This window comes from Botryllus schlosseri, chromosome 1, assembly GCF_051294905.1.
Source record: "Botryllus schlosseri isolate E-star chromosome 1, Bs_hap1, whole genome shotgun sequence".
In the NCBI taxonomy this organism is placed as follows: domain Eukaryota; kingdom Metazoa; phylum Chordata; class Ascidiacea; order Stolidobranchia; family Styelidae; genus Botryllus; species Botryllus schlosseri.
In genome coordinates this window covers 12,449,931-12,467,568 of record NC_137236.1, presented here as the reverse complement: position 1 = coordinate 12,467,568, position 17,638 = coordinate 12,449,931, and the positions used below count along the sequence as shown (strand labels likewise).

General features: G+C 40.3%; 1 protein-coding gene and 1 long non-coding RNA gene across 5 annotated transcripts in view; both read right to left on the bottom strand.

The window, feature by feature from the left end:
* LOC145441998 (uncharacterized) overlaps positions 1–17,638 on the bottom strand; it is a 230,707-nt gene that overhangs the window by 20,201 nt on the left and 192,868 nt on the right. For 2 of the 4 annotated variants that reach the window (XM_080319984.1, XM_080319978.1), the window contains exons 2-4: positions 2,355–2,507; positions 1,912–2,019; positions 1,537–1,677 (exon numbers count right to left, since the gene is read on the bottom strand). In XM_080319984.1, coding sequence (XP_080176110.1) covers positions 1,537–1,677; positions 1,912–2,019; positions 2,355–2,507 — 402 coding nt within the window. Of the gene's footprint in view, positions 1–1,536; positions 1,678–1,911; positions 2,020–2,354; positions 2,723–17,638 lie in introns of those variants that run through there. The other 2 variants (XM_080319992.1, XM_080319970.1) reach the window with 2 other exon arrangements.
* Positions 12,610–13,113, bottom strand: LOC145437242 (uncharacterized). The gene is made up of 2 exons (XR_013914626.1): positions 12,937–13,113; positions 12,610–12,749 (listed from the first exon to the last, which is right to left on the bottom strand). It is a non-coding gene; the product is annotated as an uncharacterized LOC145437242 (long non-coding RNA).

Sequence of the window (17,638 nt, the reverse complement as noted above, 5' to 3'; positions counted from 1 at the left end):
TCGACGGCTTTGAAAGAACTGATTACACTGTCTTGGTTTCAATCCATCCGACCGTGGTCTGGGACACTTGACATGCATGAGCAGAATCCTACCCAAATGTGGTTGTACTTGGCCTTATCGGTTGGCGATAATTTTGATAGCCAAACAAATTGTGAATTACGACCAGGTGCGTTGCAGTAAGCGGTTTGAATTACGGTCAGGTTTGTTCAAGCAATCTAGTGCGAGTTGAATGTTTTCATCTTTTCTTAGTTCTGATAGCGGTTATAGGTTGGACAATGGACATATTGCCTACGCGTTGGGACATGCTGTATCGCACATATATAATATAACAGAAAGAACCATGCATATTATATATACTTGCATACATAAAAAATTGCAATTATTTGTAGTATCAAGATTTATTTTTCGGTGGTCACGCATAAGTGTCTTGCCAGACAGAATATGGCCAGTGGCCACCTTCGATTAATTAAATTATTCGACCCTTCGATTAGATTACCTTTTCGGAATGACCTGAGTACTTCTCAAGCCTGGGTTTTTTACTTCCACTCAAAGTGACTTTGGTGTTACTGCTGCTGGAAATTGGGTCGGAAAGCTCCTCAGAAAAATCTGGCATTAGATTACTAATACCTTTTACTATATACCGGGCTGCATTTAAATCAAATGGTTGTTTAAAACACTTTTCTTAAAACCTGTGTTCAACAGTGTTTTCAACGAGGGCATTTCAATAAAAATGTATTTTTTCAAGTTGGATAATTATACCATAAGTGTGTAAATACTTTCAAAAAACATGTAGTATGAACCTACGGACGCTTCACACCTGGTATAGCCGACGTATATTATATGAAAAGGCTGAACCCTCGAAATAGTCGTATCCACGGCTAAATTACGAATATATAGAATTATAGATTACTGGTACGAAATGAATGTTATGAAGATGATGACTGCCGACGACCGGTAAATGCTCCATGACGATGTAGTCCTGGTAAATATTATTTCTGGTCCCAATATTACAGGGGTCGAAAGCCTATTTTGTCAGAGGAAGTATATTTATCCTACATTTTCAATTGTCAATGTCAATCAAATATGATGTCACAAAAAAAATATTCGTAACATGGCTTTTAAAAAAATATTGAAAAGCACGTTTCAAACACGGGCCTTGTTTTAAACATGTTTGTTTTAAAATATTTTTGCTTTAAATGCAACCCCAAGTATATTATGAATGTATATATATTGAATTTTCATCAACAACTATTGAAGTGAATCGATTGTCTGTTGACTGTAAAAAAGCAAGCGACAGATCTAGTAGACCTGTGGATGAAATAGGTGCAGAGAATGATGATAACAATTTAATTTATTTGATGCACCATCAACTACTTTTCGAAATAATACCTTAATATCTTCATGATTGTTATTTATCATCAAATTTGCTTTTATACAATCACTTGACTAATGCAATACGGTATTTAGGAGAATGCATTATTCCGCGTCTCATGTCGGGAGATCGTTGCACAACTGCAACTGAACTAAAATCCATACCTGTCATTCTTTCTTTTAACTTGACCTTCGAAGAATTGTGTTTCGGATCGAATACCGGGGAATGGACAATTTCGGGTACTTTCGTTTCGTTGCGTCCATCACCTCCGGCGATATGATCAGCTTCTGTATTTTCATCTGAGTCTGAATAAACACAGACGGCATCATTACGTTTGAGATATCGATTCGTTTATACCGGATATTTCATAATAAATCACAACATAATGCTATAAAATTCCGAGTTGTTCGGCCAAACGTGCAAAAATCTTTTCATTTGCATTGCCATTCAATCTGCGATCTAATATAGAACACAATTCTAAGTTATAAAGATATTTCTGTTATCATCGATATGACGTAACATAATATCGTATCACATACCTGACCTCTGGTAAAATTTATTATTATACTGATTTCCTCCAATCACATTAATGTTTGCGTTGACGAAATGCAGCTTCACGTGGTCGCCAACTGCTAATGCGGCTCTACCTTTAAACAAGTATTATATATCAGTTTAAACAATTCCTTCCCTTTTGCTTTATACCAGCGTGTAAGTCTACGTTGTGATTGTTGATGGATCTGCATCCTGGGGATTGAAAATGATTTTTAATGGACCAACCGTAATGATATCACTGCCTTCTACGTTTCAGTCATATCTGATAATTCTCGATATTCCGGCTCGTGGCAGTTTCGCAGCGACCAAGCTAGCCTCATTCTCAACCATAACCCCAAAAGCAGCCAATAATCAATCATGAACGCTTATATATCCACGAACCATCTCTAGTAGCCGCGCCACAATTGAGGATACACTGCTGTGAACATACTTTCCCCGCTATAAGGGATCCTTAAATTTCCATCCGTAGGCGTCTGCTCAATATTGGATGCGGTTCCATGAATCTGATTCCCACCTATAACATTGATTGTTGCATTCGAGATAGTTTGTTCAGTATTTCCTTCTTCGGCTGAGGCGGCGGACCCTATAAATATGACAAAATGTATACTTGAATGATGCATCAAAAATTAGTATTTCAAATTCAATACACATTGAGAACCAGGTGCCGATCACTAGAGAAACTGATGCGCCTTTCGATGTTTCTCGATATCAGGGATTACTTGAGTATCATAAGAAGTATCGTTAAGTGTCGGTAAGAACATTTATATATGACGCGATGGTGCAGACGCTGGTATTAGCCAAAATCTAGCATACTGGCCAGTAGTAGACATAGCTGGGTTATAGACCGGCCAATCACAGAAGGCCACGTCATCCTAATTGCCACGCCTATATGACGCCCATTGTCACGCCTACAGGATGCCCATTGCCACGTCACCTGCCACTGCCACATCGTGTGTATTTATGAGCAAATTTCATTGTTTTGTGAATTTCAATACCGGTTTTCCATGTATATTTAGCAATATGTATTGAATAACTTGAAATGTATCATCACTAATTAATTAATATAAAATGCGATTTTAAGCGCTGCGACTTGAAAATATTAATGTAATAACTTACTTTTTTGGATATAAATAACATTCCGATTACACATAAATTTCGAAAACTATGATGTCAATAGAATACTATATTTGCCAGATATTCACAGATAACACTCATCAACGTTGAACTAGGCGCGGGGTTCTATGATGATATATCAATATTCTACACATCATCACTAATTAATTAATTCATATAAAATGCGATTTTGAGCGCAGACAGATCGCGGTTTCGATTGCCGAGGTCTCCGCATTTCAAGACCTAATATGAGCGCACACTACAACTGAATTCATTCCAATACCTGCAAATTTACTTTGCATGTCGAGTATAAGGATAATTTAATCAGCGCTAAACGCCAACTGACTAGCCGTAGGCGCACAATGCTCGGCGTTACAATTAAACAAACTTTTCGCGGCAGGTACGCGATTGCTAACGGTTTCTACAGTTTCCACATTTCACGACTTATTTTCTTTGGACGCATACAAGCGATTCCCAAGGTCGAGGCTATGGAAACAAATCAAGCATGAGTACGTAAATCTCGAGCTTAGATCTCCGAGATTCTTGTATGCAACTAACATTATAGACAACCATTCGATAATATTCAACCAGCAATAATGCTTTCGCTATAGTGCATCATGTACAGCGACACGCTGATCAATTCAAATTCAACAATGGGATCCCCCGCACAATTATGAAGCCCGATTTTCTCGTTGTTATAATTAAACGAACACCTTCGCCGCAGGTACGCGATCACCGACGTTATAATGATAAGGACAAATTAGCCGCATGAAATCGAGTCTAATGAATATAACGACAGACAACAAGTTAGTTGAAAAGTAAAACTAATCGTGACCGATGCAAGACGGCGTGAAACAGCGCTTTCGCTCGATTCTTGTAGTGACCACATTTCATACGATTCAGTCCTTTTCATGTCACTAGAATAAGGGTGATTAAACCGACAGTGAAACGCCGCCGGCGTCTTATAACATAATAATGTAAGCTGCGTCGGGTGCTGCTATAATGTTCGGAGCGAATATAGTAGAAAGTTCACGTCTGGACACCTGTATGCAGATGCGCATACTACCGTAGTAAAACGCATAACAGAATGCATGCAAAATTCGATATTGCTTTGTGATGATTTTGATGTTGTTCCATACCGATTGGGAAGATAGGACTCCTAATTTCCTAACTAACTACAAAATCCCTAGTAACATAGTCGGACGCATAACGGAATTTACGCAAAATCGGCATTGCTTTGCGATAATTTTGACCACTATGTTTTGATAATAACTTGCTTCCGAGAAATAAATAACAGTCATTATACGTTAGATGATACTTTTCCTTGATATTCTATTATGTGTATTTAGGGCTTATGCGACATCACTATGCTGGCGACAGGCCTGATTTGAACACACTAATTTTGCGAATTAAACTTATCGCTCAACACGGACACTCAATGAAGAGCACCCTGGAGACCCACATAAATGCTCCACAATTCTTGACATATAATATACTGAGCATATAATAAGATGACAAAACCTATACTTGAGTACTCCGAAATGTGCAAGTACTTTACCTTTTCACGACATTTTTGTAAGATGAATACTAATTTTATCGAAATATAAAATTTATGCTCTCAAGTAGGTTTTTGTCTACACGCACCAACAACTCAAGTATTTATGACACAGGAATGATTCATTAAGTATAGCGCAAGCAGGCCAAACCTATAATTGAGTGCTCCAAAATGTACAAGTACTTCGCTATGTACTCCCTCCACGTAAAAAGTGACAGATTTAGGCAAAAGTTGCTATAGAACTGCGTTAGTTTTAAAGTTGTTCCATCATGCAATGTGTGATGAAATTTGGTATGCTGCATAATCACAATGCCCTGGAGCTCATTTAGATACGTTTTTTTAATGTAGTTACACATTCTAGTTGTTTTGATGTAAGGAAAAAATCATTCGATAACTCGATAGTTAACACGCGTTGATGTAACTTTCCTCATTTGTATGCATAGCCTACGCGAAATTATTATTATGTCATGAATAAGTAGTTTACAAATTCATACGATTTCTCTTGTTGCGCTCCGGAATAAAATGTAATTTTTCGCTCTTTTTTATTTTTTCAATAAAATTAGTATTCATTTTACAAAAAAACGTCGTGTAAAGATAAAGTACTTGTACATTTCGTAGTGCTCAAGTATAAGTTTTCAAACCATTACCTTGACAAAATTTTCAGAATAGCAACTTTTGCGTAAAGTCTGTCTTGCATTTAGTTGCCGGCTCTGAAAGCAAGCAAAGTTTGTGGTATTTGCGCAACATCGAAATTTGTACACTTCACGCGGGGCCTACGATACTTACGGCCTAATATGGCACATTACACTTGCTGGATATAAGAGGCCAACACTCCCAACCAGACATCACGACTGACTCAATGATTGCTTGCGATCTCACTTCTCGATACCAGACGCCTCGCCATACCAGTCTAATAAAGTATTATAACAGACAAAATTACTTCTTTCAGATGAAACAACCCAATTAAGAGCCAAGTGACAGCGTCGCAATGTATTTAATCGTTCAGGTAGACTTGAATCGTGATCCGGATCTCGTAACATAGTAAAATCGAGGTATGTAGTTTAATTACTCACTCACTACTCTATATGTTGGTGGTGGTCATACCCTGCAAACTTTTTTGCTGCGAACGTAGTGTTTCACCTTACATCAGTTGGTTCAATGTATGTACCGGGTTGCGAAAACTGTCGCTGTTTTGACTATGTGTCATAATCAATACTAAATACGAGAATTCGTTACTCGTCGAAACGCCGCAGTCAGACATCGTTAACAGCGATTCCGTGTATGGCAATCTTGAGTTCAATTGCGGTTTTGTGATGTTAACCAAGCGGCTATGTTTCTGCGGTGTGAAGACTGAATTCGTGTTGTTTCCCCACAAGAGTGCGATGTCTATTTCACACCTAGAGCAATTATAAAACGCATCTTCGAAACTTTTGGTCTAGTTCATCCGCTTGCATTTCGAAACGGACCATCACGACAAGACTCTAACCCACCACATCCGTGGTTTCAGTTGATCATATCGAAGAATATCATGTCCATTCGTGTTACCACCCACGGATTTCGCCATCCTCACACGGTAGTGCTAAGACACAGACAAGATGCGGTGGTGGAAATATTGAAAATGAGAAAGCAGATCTTGGTGTCATTTGATTTGGATTTTACACCCGATGAACCCACCATTCGTACTGCGCATTGGGATGAGGATTCTATCATTGATGTCGAGGGAAAGGAGATGTACAGATTTGTTTAACCGGATCCGGATATCAACTCTGAATCGCGACAAACCAATGAACAATATTCAAACATGTTACACCCCCGTGTTTCAATGAAAATAACGAGACATTACACATCCAGTATATACTTCACGATTGTTCATAGATACCAAGTATTCGCGTAAACGAGGTGTGTGACATTACATACATCATGGATAACATCATGGCCGGCATTACAAGCATCATGGATTACAAATTCATGTTCTGAAGTCTCATACATGTACCGACTCTGTACATTCAATGTGGGGGTAGCTGACTTGGAGACAGAAAAACACACATATTTGACCGTAACATGGTCTTAGTATGAACCGACATGCATTCGAATTGTGGAAAAATGTGTCGCACACTATTTCACCGAGATTACAACCCTTTCACGGATATTCGTTGGTGCTATCGATACGGTGAACAGCACGTTATGTATAGCGATATCTTCACAGTCAAATACGCGAACCATGCACAAGCATATACCCCGACTTTCGTTGAATATTCACGAGACCAACAAATCTGTACATCTCCTTTCCCTCGACATCAATGATAGAATCCTCATCCCAATGCGCAGTACGAATGGTGGGTTCATCGGGTGTAAAATCCAAATCAAATGACACCAAGGTCTGCTTTCTCATTTTCAATATTTCCACCACCGCATCTTGTCTGTGTCTTAGCACTACCGTGTGAGGATGGCGAAATCCGTGGGTGGTAACACGAATGGACATGATATTCTTCGATATGATCAACTGAAACCACGGATGTGGTGGGTTAGAGTCTTGTCGTGATGGTCCGTTTCGAAATGCAAGCGAATGAACTAGACCAAAAGTTTCGAAGATGCGTTTTATAATTGCTCTAGGTGTGAAATAGACATCGCACTCATGTGGGGAAACAACACGAATTCAGTCTTCACACCGCAGAAACATAGCCGCTTGGTTAACATCACAAAACCGCAATTGAACTCAAGATTGCCATACACGGAATCGCTGTTAACGATGTCTGACTGCGGCGTTTCGACGAGTAACGAATTCTCGTATTTAGTATTGATTATGACACATGGTCAAAACAGCGACAGTTTTCGCAACCCGGTACATACATTGAACCAACTGATGTAAGGTGAAACACTACGTTCGCAGCAAAAAAGTTTGCAGGGTATGACCACCACCAACATATAGAGTAGTGAGTGAGTAATTAAACTACATACCTCGATTTTACTATGTTACGAGATCCGGATCACGATTCAAGTCTACCTGAACGATTAAATACATTGCGACGCTGTCACTTGGCTCTTAATTGGGTTGTTTCATCTGAAAGAAGTAATTTTGTCTGTTATAATACTTTATTAGACTGGTATGGCGAGGCGTCTGGTATCGAGAAGTGAGATCGCAAGCAATCATTGAGTCAGTCGTGATGTCTGGTTGGGAGTGTTGGCCTCTTATATCCAGCAAGTGTAGTGCCATATTAGGCCGTAAGTATCGTAGGCCCCGCGTGAAGTGTACAAATTTCGATGTTGCGCAAATACCACAAACTTTGCTTGCTTTCAGAGCCGGCAACTAAATGCAAGACAGACTTTACGCAAAAGTTGCTATTCTGAAAATTTTGTCAAGGTAATGGTTTGAAAACTTATACTTGAGCACTACGAAATGTACAAGTACTTTATCTTTACACGACGTTTTTTGTAAAATGAATACTAATTTTAATGAAAAAATAAAAAAGAGCGAAAAATTACATTTTATCCCGGAGCGCAACAAGAAAAATCGTATGAATTTGTAAACTACTTATTCATGACATAATAATAATTTCGCGTAGGCTATGCATACAAATGAGGAAAGTTACATCAACGCGTGTTAACTATCGAGTTATCGAATGATTTTTTCCTTACATCAAAACAACTAGAATGTGTAACTACATTAAAAAAACGTATCTAAATGAGCTCCAGGGCATTGTGATTATGCAGCATACCAAATTTCATCACACATTGCATGATGGAACAACTTTAAAACTAACGCAGTTCTATAGCAACTTTTGCCTAAATCTGTCACTTTTTACGTGGAGGGAGTACATAGCGAAGTACTTGTACATTTTGGAGCACTCAATTATAGGTTTGGCCTGCTTGCGCTATACTTAATGAATCATTCCTGTGTCATAAATACTTGAGTTGTTGGTGCGTGTAGACAAAAACCTACTTGAGAGCATAAATTTTATATTTCGATAAAATTAGTATTCATCTTACAAAAATGTCGTGAAAAGGTAAAGTATTTGAAGAGACTCTTTGGGGTACAGAACTTTAATATACATTTTAATAATATATTCATATTAAAACCCGAAGCTTTTCGAGCTGACACTTTTCAAGGGCAATCGTCAGCAAATGGAGAATTTCAAAAACATGCATCTAGCTACATTGCATACAACCAATTATGACGTCATAGAAACAAACAACATGAAATACAGGCAAACCGCGAGCGCAGCTAGTGGCCAATTTTCAGATTCACTAAAATTCCTTCTGCTGACACAAGCGCGGTCGGTGGATTTTAATATAAGTCGATTCCAGTGCAGACAGATGGAAATTAGTGCGGCCTCTACCTAATATAGAAAATCTTTCATCGCAATAGTTTTTAGCGCAAGTTGCATTCTCAGCCAAATGCTTGCCGATGGCAGAGTTCATAGCCATGGCCTGATTACGTTCTAGTAATCGCAGATCAGTTACGGCTGCGTCTTCGCGAGAGTCCAGTGTGCGTGATCTAATAACGCTCGGAACATGTTGTTTGATGCGTTCCTGCAAGCGCTGAGTTGTTCTTCCCACGTACCGACAATCACAGTGGCACTTGAAATCATAGACTATATTGCTTTGTTGAGAAGCAGGTAGAACATCTTTTCGCGTTGCAGGAAGCAATTGTTTGGTGGTAAACACAACATTAGTTTTTACGTTATCGTAACAACGATTTACAGCAGAAATCAATTGCTTTTCAAACCGGGAAGAGATTGGGCCCAGCCACGGTAAATGTATATATACATTTTCCTCAGATCGTGTGTTCGTGTTTTGTGACTTGTTGGGATCGAAATTCCCGAGTTTTCTGTCAACAGAACTCTTGATGATGTGTTCGGGGTACCCGTTATCGATTAGAATTTTGCGGATATATTCTAGCTCCGCGTTTAATTTTTCCTCCGAACAAATCATCAAGGCTCTGTGCACCAACGTGCCAATCAAATTTAGTTTACGGCGATTCGGGCTAAAAGAATTCCAGCGTATATAATGCCCTGTAAACGTTGGCTTCCTGTAAATCGAAGTGACAAAGCTAATACCCCGTTTTTCTACTAGAACGTCTACGAATGGTAACGAGTTAGCACGCTCTTTTTCAAATGTGAATTTTAAAGACGAGTGTAGAGAATTCAAGTTATCAAAAAAGTCATCGAACTCCGTCTCATTTTGACAGATAACGAAAGTGTCGTCGACATAGCGACGGTACAAGAATGGAGCCTTGGTTTCATCTGTCGCGAAAAGTCTATTTTCATGGAATCCCACAAATATATTGGCTAAAATCGGGCCAAGAGGGCTACCCATAGCTACACCGTCGGTTTGCATGTAGATGGTATCGTTAAAACTAAACTCAACAGAGCAAGCAGCCGCATTGAGAAGTTCAACGAACACTTTACGCGAAAAGGAAGGTGGTGCTAAATCACCACCACCATTGAGCGCGTCCGCACAGATATCAATGGTCTCCTTCAGCGGCACGTTCGTGAAGAGGCTAACGATATCATATGAACAGAGAAACATATTCGAGTTTGAAAGGTCGGTTGTTTTCATCTCGTGCGCGAATGTAAACGAATCAGCGACGCAATGCGAATCATACATGGAACGCACTGGCTCCAAAATACCGATAAGCCACTTCGCGAGCTTGTGCTGCGCCGATCCAATCATAGAAAGAATTGGTCGAACAGGTACGTTGGTTTTATGAGTTTTCGGCAGTCCGTACATACGTGGCCTCTGTGCCCCGACCGGTCTGATGGAGGCATAGACCTCAGGTGATATGGAGCCGTTTTTCTTGAGGCTGAATAGTCGGCGCTGTATCCGTCTTTCGATCTTGGCGATGTTATCGAATTCAGCAGCGGGACCAAGTGTCTTGAATTTTGATTGGTCACCCAAGATTGCTTCCATTTTGAGTATGTAGTCCCGTTTGTTTAGGATTACAACCCCAGAGCCCTTATCCGGTTTGCTAATGTGAATGTCTGGATTCTGTCGCAATGCTTTTATTGCACGAGAACATTCCTTCGTCATTAAAAAATTTTCCGAGTCAATAGGATATCCACAATAGGCATGTGCCAAATCACTCAATCTTGCTTTGAGGGCAGGCAAATTATCAGCGGAGTTCGCCTTGCGATGATATAGTTGAGCCATTAGCACTTCAAATTCTGCGAATACCTCTTCACTTTTTATGGTAGTAGGTGGTAAACAAAAGTTGAGACCATGAGACAGTACGAACTCTTCAGTGGGCGTGAGCTTGTAGTCCGATAAGTTAACAATATTTTTCCCGTCAGGACTAGCATTGTTACCAAAGCGTTGGGTAATAAGACGGCTCAAGTTGCGATCATTCTTAGCCAAGTTCTCTTTTTCCTTTATGGTATCTATAGATGCCACGTACCGGGTGAACCGAATCAAATCAAAGAATGACAGAAATCCACGAATTTCTTTCTGTAGTGACCGACATATACGATGTAAGGTAGCAAGCAACTTGTTGTTCTTGTCGATTTCATCATATATAAATGCACGCTCAATATTTGGGGTGAGGCGTGCTCGAGACCTCTCTATCCTACCTTTGATAAACTTCGGTAACGTCTTTTTGGCGATGCAAGCCTTCAGAAAGGCTGTTGTAGATAAAGCTGTTCTCAATCTTCCCCGACTCTTTATCAGCGTATTGATGGTATTTAGCTGCTGCTTGTTTTACCGTTTTCGGAAGTATTTGAAGAGACTCTTTGGGGTACAGAACTTTAAAGGTCAACTATATCGACCAAAACAACTTTGGCTCATTTTGTAGAGTTTTTTATGCTGATTCCAATAATATACATCCTAACTTCTAAAATTACGTATTTTCTGTCCAATAATATACATCCTAACTTCTAAAATTACGTATTTTCTGAGATATCGCAGTGCAAACTGCCGACCTCTGAGAAACGGCTGTAAAATCAGCAACCGTGTCGATGACGTACTACCATGAGGATTTTGCCGATACATGGGAATGCCGATACACTGAATGGGATGCTTAAGTCAATCGTTGGTTGTTGTCTTCGCCTAAATTACATTATGCTGCGTTGTTTTGATTCGTGATGCCCGACTGGACTATTCAATCTTCATTTTATGGTACTTTAGGTTCTTATAATTTGCGATGGCTTGTGTATAGAGGAAGTACAGAAGCCAACGTGCAAGGCAAGCAGTTCTGTTTCCATCTCATGTATTGATCCCATGGAAACGCCACCTCGGTAAGCACGAGGACGGCTAGCTGCCCCGCACTTCAATGAAAACAGATGCGGAGAGCGGAAGAAAAGCAAGTCCGGAAAGACCCTTTTGCAGCCCAAGATAAGGAAGGCTGCTGTGCTCACCGATGTACACTGTACAGTGTTTTTCAGTAAGCTGCTGTAGTCGGAGTAGGATCACTTTGCCATCACACTTTCTCTACCGCAAAGGATGCTGTACAATGGTGAAGAACGACGTCTGGAGGCACATCTGTCATTCAATCATTGACCAGTTGACCACGAGGTGTGGCCAGAACCACTCCCCTTGCTGCTGCACGTGCAAGGTTGCAACGAGATCAAGCCATACATCACGACGATGCCGTGTCACGGTAGGTAATTATTACTTCAACCTCACTTTTCCCAACAAATTCAGAGTTTTGTAACTTCAAACAACCACCCCTGATCTAGGCTTACATAAAAAACTCTTGTCCTGCTGCTGGCTTTCACATAGATATTGAACCGGTGTTACAATAGAAATAAAGTAAATGGAGTGTTAGTGAGTGTATATCATTGAATTTCTGCTGTAAATTATTATTTCAGAAACATTGACAATCCTGGTCGAGGGCATCATGCTGGAGCATAACATCAAAAAAAGAAAATTCGCCGAAGAATCCTGGGAATATCACTTATTCACAGAGATTTATTGAGATAATTTCCTTCTATGATATTATAATTTTCGCCATTCTGTATTTATTAAAACCCAATAAAAGCTTTCGACTTTTCTGTATGTATTAGAATCCAATAAAAGCTTTCGAGTAAAGCCATTTTATTACATACAAAGATAAAGTGGAAGTAGCAGTCTGTGAGAACAGATCAGCGACGTCGGAATACTTAGGATCCAGTGCATGCGGCGGAGCTGAATTCCTATGAGTGAATCTAGTCAGGTCTAGCGTCTCTGAAAAGCCAATATGTATTAGTTATATGCATCGGTCTTCAAGCTTAGATCGTCAGCATACCGCACAATCTTACATGCATGCGTTACACTAATTGTTTTAGACGCGCAAGTCCAATCATTTGACCAAACAGTACGGTACTTTCGTCGTCCAGTAATGCCTGATTGTATATACCATTCAATGGATTACCTATATACGGGAATTCCTCAATAGTGTCGGAATCAGATTTACTAGACACCGTGTAGCTATCTGTTGAGTCCACAGCTTCAGAGGTTGACATTATCCCACTTCAATACATTCACCACAGCCGCAGCATCAGAAATCCTCATGGTAGTACGTCATCGACATGCTTCATTGATTTTACTACCGTTTTTGTCTGTGGTGGCATTTTGCGACTTTCGCTGCTCGATATCTCAGAAAATACGTAATTTTAGAAGGTATGGTGTATATTTTTGAAATCAGCATGTAAAACTCTACTGAATGAGCTAAAGTTGTTTCGGTCGATATAGTTGACCTTTAATATACATTTTAATAATATATTCATATTAAAACCCGAAGCTTTTCGAGCTGACACTTTTCAAGGGCAATCGTCAGCAAATGGAGAATTTCAAAAACATGCATCTAGCTACATTGCATACAACCAATTATGACGTCATAGAAACAAACAACATGAAATACAGGCAAACCGCGAGGGCAGCTAGTGGCCAATTTTCAGACTCACTAAAAATTCCTTCTGCTGACACAAGCGCGGTCAGTGGATTTTAATATAAGTCGATTCCAGTGCAGACAGATGGAAATTAGTGCGGCCTCTACCTAATATAGAAAATCTTTCATCGCAATAGTTTTTAGCGCAAGTTGCATTCTCTGAGAACAACACAGCGCTTGCAGGAACGCATCAAACAACATGTTCCGAGCGTTATTAGATCACGCACACTGGACTCTCGCGAAGACGCAGCCGTAACTGATCTGCGATTACTAGAACGTAATCAGGCCATGGCTATGAACTCTGCCATCGGCAAGCATTTGGCTGAGAATGCAACTTGCGCTAAAAACTATTGCGATGAAAGATTTTCTATATTAGGTAGAGGCCGCACTAATTTCCATCTGTCTGCACTGGAATCGACTTATATTAAAATCCACCGACCGCGCTTGTGTCAGCAGAAGGAATTTTTAGTGAATCTGAAAATTGGCCACTAGCTGCGCTCGCGGTTTGCCTGTATTTCATGTTGTTTGTTTCTATGACGTCATAATTGGTTGTATGCAATGTAGCTAGATGCATGTTTTTGAAATTCTCCATTTGCTGACGATTGCCCTTGAAAAGTGTCAGCTCGAAAAGCTTCGGGTTTTAATATGAATATATTATTAAAATGTATATTAAAGTTCTGTACCCCAAAGAGTCTCTTCAAATACTTCCGAAAACGGTACAACAAGCAGCAGCTAAATACCATCAATACGCTGATAAAGAGTCGGGGAAGATTGAGAACAGCTTTATCTACAACAGCCTTTCTGAAGGCTTGCATCGCCAAAAAGACGTTACCGAAGTTTATCAAAGGTAGGATAGAGAGGTCTCGAGCACGCCTCACCCCAAATATTGAGCGTGCATTTATATATGATGAAATCGACAAGAACAACAAGTTGCTTGCTACCTTACATCGTATATGTCGGTCACTACAGAAAGAAATTCGTGGATTTCTGTCATTCTTTGATTTGATTCGGTTCACCCGGTACCTGGCATCTATAGATACCATAAAGGAAAAAGAGAACTTGGCTAAGAATGATCGCAACTTGAGCCGTCTTATTACCCAACGCTTTGGTAACAATGCTAGTCCTGACGGGAAAAATATTGTTAACTTATCGGACTACAAGCTCACGCCCACTGAAGAGTTCGTACTGTCTCATGGTCTCAACTTTTGTTTACCACCTACTACCATAAAAAGTGAAGAGGTATTCGCAGAATTTGAAGTGCTAATGGCTCAACTATATCATCGCAAGGCGAACTCCGCTGATAATTTGCCTGCCCTCAAAGCAAGATTGAGTGATTTGGCACATGCCTATTGTGGATATCCTATTGACTCGGAAAATTTTTTAATGACGAAGGAATGTTTTCGTGCAATAAAAGCATTGCGACAGAATCCAGACATTCACATTAGCAAACCGGATAAGGGCTCTGGGGTTGTAATCCTAAACAAACGGGACTACATACTCAAAATGGAAGCAATCTTGGGTGACCAATCAAAATTCAAGACACTTGGTCCCGCTGCTGAATTCGATAACATCGCCAAGATCGAAAGACGGATACAGCGCCGACTATTCAGCCTCAAGAAAAACGGCTCCATATCACCTGAGGTCTATGCCTCCATCAGACCGGTCGGGGCACAGAGGCCACGTATGTACGGACTGCCGAAAACTCATAAAACCAACGTACCTGTTCGACCAATTCTTTCTATGATTGGATCGGCGCAGCACAAGCTCGCGAAGTGGCTTATCGGTATTTTGGAGCCAGTGCGTTCCATGTATGATTCGCGTTGCGTCGCTGATTCGTTTACATTCGCGCACGAGATGAAAACAACCGACCTTTCAAACTCGAATATGTTTCTCGGTTCATATGATATCGTTAGCCTCTTCACGAACGTGCCGCTGAAGGAGACCATTGATATCTGTGCGGACGCGCTCAATGGTGGTGGTGATTTAGCACCACCTTCCTTTTCGCGTAAAGTGTTCGTTGAACTTCTCAATGCGGCTGCTTGCTCTGTTGAGTTTAGTTTTAACGATACCATCTACATGCAAACCGACGGTGTAGCTATGGGTAGCCCTCTTGGCCCGATTTTAGCCAATATATTTGTGGGATTCCATGAAAATAGACTTTTCGCGACAGATGAAACCAAGGCTCCATTCTTGTACCGTCGCTATGTCGACGACACTTTCGTTATCTGTCAAAATGAGACGGAGTTCGATGACTTTTTTGATAACTTGAATTCTCTACACTCGTCTTTAAAATTCACATTTGAAAAAGAGCGTGCTAACTCGTTACCATTCTTAGACGTTCTAGTAGAAAAACGGGGTATTAGCTTTGTCACTTCGATTTACCGGAAGCCAACGTTTACAGGGCATTATATACGCTGGAATTCTTTTAGCCCGAATCGCCGTAAACTAAATTTGATTGGCACGTTGGTGCACAGAGCCTTGATGATTTCTTCGGAGGAAAAATTAAACGCGGAGCTAGAATATATCCGCAAAATTCTAATCGATAACGGGTACGCCGAACACATCATCAAGAGTTCTGTTGACAGAAAACTCAGGAATTTCAATCCCAACAAGTCACAAAACACGAACACACGATCTGAGGAAAATGTATATATACATTCACCGTGGCTGGGCCCAATCTCTTCCCGGTTTGAAAAGCAATTGATTTCTGCTGTAAATCGTTGTTACGATAACGTAAAAACTAATGTTGTGTTTACCACCAAACAATTGCTTCCTGCAACGCGCGAAGATGTTCTATCTGCTTCTCAACAAAGCAATATAGTCTATGATTTCAAGTGCCACTGTGATTGTCGGTACGTGGGAAGAACAACTCAGCGCTTGCAGGAACGCATCAAACAACATGTTCCGAGCGTTATTAGATCACGCACACTGGACTCTCGCGAAGACGCAGCCGTAACTGATCTGCGATTACTAGAACGTAATCAGGCCATGGCTATGAACTCTGCCATCGGCAAGCATTTGGCTGGGAATGCAACTTGCGCTAAAAACTATTGCGATGAAAGATTTTCTATATTAGGTAGAGGCCGCACTAATTTCCATCTGTCTGCACTGGAATCGACTTATATTAAAATCCACCGACCGCGCTTGTGTCAGCAGAAGGAATTTTTAGTGAATCTGAAAATTGGCCACTAGCTGCGCTCGCGGTTTGCCTGTATTTCATGTTGTTTGTTTCTATGACGTCATAATTGGTTGTATGCAATGTAGCTAGATGCATGTTTTTGAAATTCTCCATTTGCTGACGATTGCCCTTGAAAAGTGTCAGCTCGAAAAGCTTCGGGTTTTAATATGAATATATTATTAAAATGTATATTAAAGGTAAAGTACTTGCACATTTCGGAGTACTCAAGTATAGGTTTTGTCATCTTATTATATGCTCAGTATATTATATGTCAAGAATTGTGGAGCATTTATGTGGGTCTCCAGGGTGCTCTTCATTGAGTGTCCGTGTTGAGCGATAAGTTTAATTCGCAAAATTAGTGTGTTCAAATCAGGCCTGTCGCCAACATAATGATGTCGCATAAGCCCTAAATACACATAATAGAATATCAAGGAAAAGTATCATCTAACGTATAATGAATGTTATTTATTTCTCGGAAGCAAGTTATTATCAAAACATAGGTGTCAAAATTATCGCAGAGCAATGCCGATTTTGCGTAAATTCCGTTATGCGTCCGACTATGTTACTAGGGATTTTGTAGTTAGTTAGGAAATTAGGAGTCCTATCTTCCCAATCGGTATGGAACAACATCAAAATCATCACAAAGCAATATCGAATTTTGCCTGCATTCTGTTATGCGTTTTACTGCGGTAGTATGCGCATCTGCATACAGGTGTCCAGACGTGGACTTTCTACTATATTCGCTCCGAACATTATAGCAGCACCCGACGCAGCTTACATTATTACGTTATAAGACGCCGGCGGCGTTTCACTGTCGGTTTAATCACCCTTATTCTGGTGACATGAAAAGGACTGAATCGTATGAAATGTGGTCACTACAAGAATCGAGCGAAAGCGCTGTTTCACGCCGTCTTGCATCGGTCACGATTAGTTTTACTTTTCAACTAACTTGTTGTCTGTCGTTATATTCATTAGACTCGATTTCATGCGGCTAATTTGTCCTTATCA